General features: G+C 36.6%; 1 protein-coding gene across 1 annotated transcript; it reads right to left on the bottom strand.

Annotated features, from left to right (window-relative positions):
* Positions 1-388: 388 nt before the first annotated feature.
* LOC129751917 (chaoptin-like) lies at positions 389-3,992 on the bottom strand. Its single transcript, XM_055747695.1, has 2 exons — positions 3,848-3,992; positions 389-3,790 (listed from the first exon to the last, which is right to left on the bottom strand). The coding sequence occupies exons 1-2, from the start codon at positions 3,856-3,858 to the stop codon at positions 508-510; spliced, it is 3,294 nt and encodes a 1,097-aa protein (XP_055603670.1). The 5' UTR covers positions 3,859-3,992; the 3' UTR covers positions 389-507.
* Between the last annotated feature and the right edge of the window lie 5,576 nt (positions 3,993-9,568).

Genomic DNA, 9,568 nt, shown 5'->3' with positions numbered 1-9,568 from the left:
AGACTTCAGGAATTTTGGAATTCAAATTCAATTCCAGTATCCTGATTTTTCTATGAACCTAGGCCCTTCAAAGTGAAACACCAGTGAGACAAGACAAATGCGTCCAGTAACATCACTGCAAACATATCAATTTCAAGAATGACCTAAACCAGGGGTGAGCCACCTTTTTAATTAAGGACTCAATTTTTGTTTGATTTTTTTTTTCCAAGCGACTCATAGAGTGAAAACAATTTGTAATTTTTTAATCTTCAACGACCTTTAATTCTAGGAAAAATTGGAACATGCCACAAAAAGGTCTCCGTGACCTAAACGATATGTTTTGATTGGATTTCTTTTAGATTCCTTTAAAAAAACTTATTCTATCAGGTTTAATGTACATGTAGGTAGGTATAATTTATTGTAGGGTTGTAGGTATGATAAGTTGTTTTCAACCTTTTCTCCAGGAGATTTTGGTCAAAACATATGAATACTTTATATTGTGCACCATTTTACTGAAGGTTCCTTACTCTATGACACAACAAAATTCTTCTGAACAGCACTAATCTCAACCAGCAGTTTAACGTTATCTCGAAACTCCTCATCGTCACAGCAATTGCCGTCAATTCCGAGCTGCTGCAGGCCGGTGAAAAATATCAACACATTGTAGTCGAACTTGCAGATCTCGTTGCTGGACAAATCGAACTCTTTCAGCGATTCGTGCTGCTTGAAGAGTATTCCGGTTAGCTTCTGCAGTCCGCTATTGGCAACACTGAAATAGCTAAGATGGGGAAGTTTGTAGATTCTGGGTAGGTGAAGAGTTTGGAAGGAGTTTCCCGAGAGATTGAGGCTTCGAAGTTGGGTAAGTTTGAAGAGCTTTTCCATACGGGTGATGTTGTTGTTGGCGACGTTCAAGTTTTCGAGCTGATGAGGTCCAGCTTGTTCGATCGAAATTGTGTCAATGTTATTGTTTTGGGCGAAGAGACTTTTGAGCTTCCTGGGGATGTGAAGAAGCTGAAGTTGGTTTTGTTGAATGTCTAATACCGATAGACTATCTTTAAAGGTTGCAATCGTTGGATTGAAGGTTGTCAAAGAATTGTTGGCGACGTTGAGTATTTGCAAGTTGGCATTGTTCATGAAGATTATTTCCGGTATGTTTTCGAGATGGTTTGATTCCAGGTATAGTTCCTCCAACTGGCTCAATGGAAGAAGCAGTCCTTGGTTGATTGTGGTGAGGTGGTTGTTATTGAGCTCCAGAATCTTCAGTTTTCCGGAGAATTCGAATAAGGTTTCTGGGAGGGTTTGGAGCTTATTTCCGGATAATGAAATAAATTCTAGATTTAACTGGTTTCTGAAGATGAGTTCAGGAAGTTGTTTCAGGTCGTTGTTGTCGATTTTTAGCTCTACCAGGGATAGAAGAGGACTAAACAGATTACTTGAAAAGAGTCTCAGTTTGTTATTTGAAATATGGAGAGTTCGTAGTCGATTCAGGTTGAAGAATGATTGCTCGGACAGTTTGGAGAGTTGATTACCATCTAAAAACAGTTCCTCGAGGAATTCGTTCTCTCGAAATACGCCATTTCCAAGCTCAGTCAATTTATTTCCGGAGAGAGATAGAACTTTCAAATTAACTGCTCCTTTCAATTGAGTCGATGAAATCTGATCTAGGTTGTTTCGTTCCAAAAACAACTTTTCCAAACGTGTCAGATTTTCAAACACGTCATCCGGTAGAGATGAAATAACATTGGCGCTCAAATCAATCAGTTCTAAATAGGTGTTGTTATTGAACATGACCGAATGGATTTCATCGATCTGATTACCTGCGATTCGAATTTCTTTGAGTTCTTCACTGCGTTGAAAGGTATTCGATTGAATATTTCTAATTTCGTTATTTGACAAGTCAATCATTTTTAAGGCAGGACACCACAACAGAAGATCTGAAGGAATTGACTCTATGTCGTTGTTTTTCAAACTGATTTCCTCCAACATATAATTTTGGCTAAATAGAAGTGATGGCAACGTTTCGATATAATTATTTTCGAATTGTAGGACTTTGAGCAAAGTTAGACTTTGGAAAATATCTTCATCAATTGAGATTAAGCGATTCTTGCTCAAAATGAGTTCTTCGAGGTTTTCCAGTCCAATGAAAGCATTATTATCAATGTGCTGAATTTGATTTTCATGAAGTGTCAAAACTTTCAATTGTTCCGATCCGATGAACATCTTTTCCGGAAGATTGTTCAACTCGTTGTTGTTAAGTTTCAATTCCTCGAGTAAGGGTAAGTTATTGAATGTAGTCCGATCTATCGTTCTAATCCGATTAGATTCCAAGTTTATGAATCGTATTTGTTGCATACTTTCAAATGTGCTCTCTGGAATAATTTCCAACAGGTTATGATCCATCCAAAGCGAGTTCAAACGAGTCTGAGCAGACAGAAATCCTCCCGGTATCTCCAACAAATCTATGCTGCTGATATCCAATGATTTCAGAGAGATAAGAGGGTTGAACGTTGTGTCGGGTAAATGGATAACCGGATTGTAACTTAAACTTAGTTCCTCTAATTGGTCTAACCCCTCGAACGCGTCTGGCAAAACAGAGCTTATTAAATTATGATCTAATAGAATTTTACGCATATTTCTTGTCGAATCAAGTGCATTACTCTGAAGCGCTGTTATATTGTTTTGTGACAAGATCAACGAGCTACCACTGAAGTTTGTGTGGGATATATCGTTACCAGTTAGATAAAGATTTGCACGGCTCTCCTTGCTAACTCGTACTTCAAAATTAGCGCTCAAAAAATTGTTTTCCAAATTTAATATCTCTAAGTGGCTTAAATGCTCGATGGCGTCCACAGCAAAATCACTGATTTTGTTTTCACCAAAACTGATTCCCTCCAACCAGGAATTGTTCTGGAAAAGTTTGTCGGAAACTTTTCTAATTCTATTGCCCTGCGCATTGAAAAATCTCAAATGGTTCAGCGTCTTCAGCAGAGAATCACCAAGCGCAGCAATATTGTTGTTAGCAATACTCAAATATTCCAAATTTTCCAGCGATCGAAAGACATCATCAGAAAGTTCGTGTAGCTTATTTCCTTTAAGTAAGAGAACTTTTAACCGTACCAGAGACTTTAAAGATTGTACCGCTATCTTTGAGATGCTGTTTTCAGAAATATCTAATTCCTCAAGATATGCCATTCCACTAAAACTCTCTGGGTTTAACTGCTGTATCTTATTTCCTTTGAAAGATAACATTTTCAACTGCTCGCATCCATCAAACACTCCTACTGGAATGTAATCAATTCGGTTGTGTGAAAGATCTAACATCTGTAGATTCCAAAGCTCATCAAAACTGTTAGTATAGATTATGTCCAAATCATTATGCGTGATTATCAATTCGGACAAATTATGCAGTCCTCTAAAGTATTCGCCATGCAAAAGCTGGAAACGATTAAAGCTCAAATCCAGCACGTTCAGCTGTTCCAAATTACCCAGCACAGATCCTCCTTGATCCAGCAGCGTGTTCAGCATATTGCCACTCATATTCAACACCTCCAACGAAGGCATCATCCTAAACACATCCGCTTCGATAGCCGAAAATTCACTATCCGTAATGGTGAGCTCCTTCACCTCGGGAATACACCCCAGGACGCTTGATTTGAGCGTAGCTCGCTTGACTCCGGTTAGCGTCAACCATTCCGACTGTCCCAATTGACCCAGGTGATTGCACTTTGATAAGACAACGACGGCGCTATCGTCGGCTTCAGCAACAGATTGCAGTAAAATCGCGAGAATCCAGAAAGCTAAAATTTTCCATCTGAAAATCGAAAAAAATAATTCAGTTTCTTATTATACTAAATGTCCAACTATCAACCTTGGGTTCATTATTCTAATGCTACAATCACCACTCGATAATCATTGGAAATCAACTGGTTTCAACTTCAACAACAAAACCACGGAAAAATAAGTCAATGCACAAGATGCTCTTACAACAAATGTACTGCCGCAAATGAGCGAAGAAATGCAAAGCTCAGGTAGCAGCGTGTGGCGGATTCTAGAGATAAGTTGTAAACTTTGGTTTGGTTTATTTCTTGAGAGATAAGATAATCAGCTGCGGCGCGCTGGCGGTTGGAATATGCTTAACAAAGATATCCGTTGCCTGTGAGCTGTGATTTTTGTTTCTCAGAAGCTAAGTGACGCAATGGTGACGAACCTAGACATTCAAGACAGGTATCATTGTTATTCACTGTTTGTTTTTGATTAAAATGTTGTCTTCGAATAAATATAGGAATTAATAATTTCAACTATGTAGACACAAAAATTGGATGTTAAAAACTTCGATAAAAAGTTTGAATTGGATCGGATAGTTTTCTAGTAGAGTTTTTTTTCCGAAATTTTCATCCCTTAGGATGATTCATCCCTTAGGATGATTCATCCCTTTTTCTAGTGGAGGAGCGGATTACTTTTAACCACAAAGAACAGACGTACAAACTAGCCAAGAAACTGGTGTAAAAATGCCAACGACCTTTTAAACTTTTTTTTTTTTGGATAGGTCACAAGATGGCTCCAAAAACACCAAAGAGAACTAGGGATTCTTTCTATCATCTGGCAATTTGCACCAGATCTTCCCTAAAATTCAAAATTTGGATCATTTTTAAGACTTAAAAACACATGTATTTTTCCAGATTTCAAACATTTTTATTTTTTGTGTTAGATTTGTTGCGATTTTTTTGTAAATAAAAAAAACTGATTCAAAGCTTAATAACTCTGTCATTTTTCAACGGAAATCCTACGATAGAAAACGACCTTAAACATGTCTGCACCACCGAATGTTGAGCTGGTGCTTGAGCTTGCTATCAACTATAGTCCTCCTGCGGCCCCTCCTGGCCAATGACACAATCTTTGCACTCCGTGATTGATTCGAGATAATCAACATTGCACAATGAATGAAAGGTGCTGGGGGTAAGGGGGTAAGGGTAATGTGGCATGGAATGTTACCTTGTTAAGCGATTGACCACTTGAAAGCTATATACGGAAATATTCAAAATTGACGCGCGCCAGCAACTTTCTGAATGTTCCCAATTAATGTTTTATGTTAAAGTTTTGCTAATAGACCCAAAAATCAAAGAATCATCCAATTAGTTTGTAATATGCTCGATTAAATACATTTTCGAAACATGTAGTTGAGAATTCATTTTGAGGAAATCATATTGATATGGCACCTTCATATGACAAAATTATGTTTAAGTAAATGGATTTTCGGATATGAAGGTTATCTTAAAACATAATTACTTATAATATTCATATTATATATTACTTAATTATTAGAATCAATACACTTCTTACTACACTGCTCAACACACATTTATTCCAAATTTGATTTTTCCTCCTCATGTTTTGAATCATTAACGAGCAATCCCTGCCACTGATCGCGATCGGTCATTGAACACATTCGCAAATCGGCTGGAGGCCGACTTTTATGATATATAGCATACCCTGAAACAGAAGAGAAATGCAGTTTTAAAACTTAACTCGGTTTAAAATGCTCAATACTATTTCAGATCCCTCACCTGTAACAAACAGCAGTTCCTTTCCAATTTATATTAGGTTCTTGTCAGAACACTTCCCTCATCCACAGGTTTGATTCGATTGGCGTAAATCTATCCTACAAAGTCCTCAGTCGTTGTCGCAATACTTTCCTATGGATTTTTTCCACGCAAACTTGCCTTCCGATGTCCTTCAAGTACCAGAAATTCCGGGGAAATTAAACTCTGTATCGTATGGTATCGTTTAGCGACAACAAATTAGAAAACAGAACGAAAGAAGCGTATCAAAACAAACTTCTGGTTGCTATGATTCGTGACACGGTATTGTGATGCAAAAATCGTCGGATGCGTCGCGTCAGCGTTTTAGTACTCAACGACCAACCTGTATAAATTTCTATAAAGGTGGCGCAGATCCTACGTCACTACTGACCATGTTCAAGTATCCTAGGTAACAGTTGGTGAGTTGTTATTATGAGAAATTTCAACATCAAAACATTACGCGGTGGGAAGCTTTCGGTTGTGAAAAAACCTAACGGAATCTTTTAAATTAAATACACTTTCCCAAAGGTAAAAATCCTTTTTATTTATCACCGGTGGCAAAATTCATTTAAAGTTTAACATTTTTAGTGAACGTGGCCGAAGGGCAAAGTGGCTGAAGCCTTTGTGTTATATGCCATCCGTTTTTGTTTTTATCCACCTACGGTACCTGTGCATAAGGCATTCCAAGGACATGAACCAGCTGGAAAATACGATCCTCTTGTAGCATCTTGCAGGCGATTGCTTCAAACTGATTTCCAGATGATTGATGCAGCGTAACGCAGTTTTGATTGAACCGGTGGCATCTGAATTCTTACCTTGAAGCGATTTCTACAACAAACAGCACCTTTGGCAGCTGCTAGCTTTCCTAATAAGTTGTAAGGAACAACTAAAGTGAAACAATTGCTTATAACGAAGTTCCGCATTCTGGATGCCCTGCCGGGCTGCACAAGATTTAAGATTTATTTTATAACAAAAATAATATTCACATTATATTAATTACTATCATTCCATTGGCATTGCCGTTTGTTTTCTATTGCACTTTGTACTATCATCATTCAGAATATTGTAAAATGAAACAAATAATATTAATAATCATTATTTTTCTATTAAACTTTTGCATTTGTGCTCGGTGTTTAATTATAAAATTTATAGTGACAAAAAAATCAATCAACCATCAATTAACAAGACAACCATACAAAAAAACAATACAACTTGATTAAATAACTGTATACAATTTATTCGCATTGAAAACATATATTAAAATCAGAAATTAATTTTGTATACTCAGACTCGTTTCCAGTTCCGGGTAGAAAATTCGCTCACAAATAAACTGTGCGATTCGATCACTTCGAGCCAGCTTGAACTGAATGAAAAAAAAACAGAACCACTCCCGGATTGTCCCGATAGTCCTTATCGACGACACCTGCCCGACGTCGATTGAGCTCTTGTTGACTAGCTCGGAACGTGGAGCCCGCCCAATGTATTTCTCCGTCCGAAAGCTGAACCTGGATGTCCATCATTACCAGCTGTTTACCACGAACTGGAACTGTGTACTCGTATTTAGGCGCTCATAGGATCGAACCAAGCAGCAAACGATTCAAAGGACTTAAAGCCTGGTCCGACAGTTTAGCAGAACGGGTTCACCTACGAAACGTACAGCTTGAAGTTCATTGTTGCCGAAGATTCTGACAATGATCAGCAGGTTCTTGCGCTTCAAATACAGCTCCAGTAGTTTCAGCTTCCGGACTCGAACCGAAGGAAAATAAAAGAACACTTTTTCACTAACTGACTTGTCGAATGTTGTTTGATAACCAGCAGCCGACTTCGTCGTTTGGTTGGGTCAGCAGTGACGTCATACATTGTCATAGTTACTTTGTTTACATGAAAAAAAACTTTACCACTACGGTTGCATACCTCCTATCTCATCACCTCTCTATGTACCTCATTGCTCAACGACGGCGTTGACAGCTGACGTGACGTGACGACCGACGTGCTATTGTGCGGGCGCCTTTACACAAATAAGCATAGCTTACTTGAATCAAATCCAAAAGCAATTGTCATTTGAGAACTTTAAAAAACAGCCAATTTCTCTACATTCAAATTTAAAATCCAACTATTTTAGCATCTTTTATATCTTGATTTTTGTGTACCTAACTTCAATAATCAGAAAAAAATGAGCCAGGTGATCAGGAAAAAAGTTTTACTGAACTTTAGTGAATAACCATCCCTGAAGGGTGAAGGGGGGGTAAATGGAAGGTGATAGGATCTCTCAAATTCCAGAATCAGCCATGTTGATAGCTTCGTTGCGTTTGTTTACCTTTTATCCATAGAACAGTTGAGACCTAAGCTTGCCTTTTCAATTTAGCACACTGCTAGTTTGTAAACAAAGATCAGGATAGCTACAGATTCCTTAGGTATACTACTCCGTTGAGTGCGTACCGTCAACTGGGGCAACATGCAACAATTTTCAACTTCAATGGCTTCTAAAAAACTTATGTTCACAGTTAATCGTATCCTTTATGCATCAAAAGTTTTAAGGATGCTGGGGTATCAAATTGGCGTAGTTAAAAAAATTATTGGTTTCTTCAGTTATTTTTAATTTTCTAAAAACATGCGATTTTCACACTCCTTAGAAAATGGGGTAACTTGCAACAAACTTTGTTTTTAATTCATTTTAAAATTCATAGTTTTAATATATTTGCGATGCCTTACAGACTTTTACGCATGACAACACCAATTGCAGTAGGTTTTGGGTCTGTAAAAACAAATTTTCACATTTTTTCTGAAAATAAGGTTGCTGCATACATTTAGGGGTTAAATAATACTATGAAAAATTCTACAAGCTGAAATCAAAAAAATAAATGTTTGGATGAATGAAATTTAAATGTTTACAAACGCGTGATGCAAAACATTCATATTCCAGCACATGGAAACGAGATTTACAAGGTATTTCTTTGATTTGCATTTTGTTGCATTTACCCCAGACACCTAACTGAATTTTAAAAATATTCATTTAAAAAAATTGGGTGATTGTTCGAAAAATATTTTTACACCAACAATGTTGGTATAACATGAGGAAACCTGTAAAAAGTTTGTAGGTTATTTTATCAAGCCGATCCGTCATACTGGGTAAAGTTTTTTTCGGCATCAAAAAATGGTAAAATTTGTACATTTATTGCTAGATTTTTCAAATTTTACGTAAAAATAAAAAACTTAATACAACTAGCTTAAGATGCGAGAAATTATATCATCTTTATTTTGTTATCATTAAAAGATAACTTTATTACAATACATTAAATTAAAAATTGATTCAATGTAGTGTTATATAAATGTTGCATCGAACCCCGCTGTTGCATGATGCCCCGTTTGACGGTATGTATTAGTAGGCCAACCAAAAAATATTTTTAGAAATTTCACATTTTCCATTTCTTAAATATATATTTTCTAAAAAAAAAAACTTTTTTTTTTGTTTCGATTATAGTCGTTTTACCATCTTTATGGCATTTGCGACTTTATCAACGTTGCAGTTGGCGGATCGTTATTGAAAAACTATCCGGTACAACTGTGTTCGATGTTTACTCTTGGGCTCGAACTCGCGGACATCGGCTCAGGAGACAACAGACTTGCCAACTGAGCTATATCACAAGCCCAAAAAAATACTAATTTTAAGATTCTGCAAAAAATATATAAAATAAAATTTTAACCAAAGTATTTGCAATCCATTAGGCGCTTATGCGGTTGAAAAACTTTATTTTTACGTGGATTTTTTATTAAGTTAAAAAATTGCTTTTTGCCAAATTCCAACTGATTTTTTTTTAATTTTATAGGATCTAAAATATATTTAGTAGCATTCATTACAAGTTGCAACAAATATTTTTTAGCATATTATTACAACTACATTAGAAAAAATGCTTTCCAAAATTCGAATATTTTTCAGAAATAATCCCCCCCCCCTTCGAAATTTCCAAAAAAACCGAAGGGGGGAATAAATAAAGTTTAATGTATTTTAT

This window comes from Uranotaenia lowii, chromosome 3 (assembly GCF_029784155.1).
Source record: "Uranotaenia lowii strain MFRU-FL chromosome 3, ASM2978415v1, whole genome shotgun sequence".
NCBI classification, from domain to species: Eukaryota; Metazoa; Arthropoda; class Insecta; order Diptera; family Culicidae; genus Uranotaenia; species Uranotaenia lowii.
Note: the sequence above shows the minus strand (reverse complement) of the source record. Positions and strands in the feature narration are given on the sequence as shown.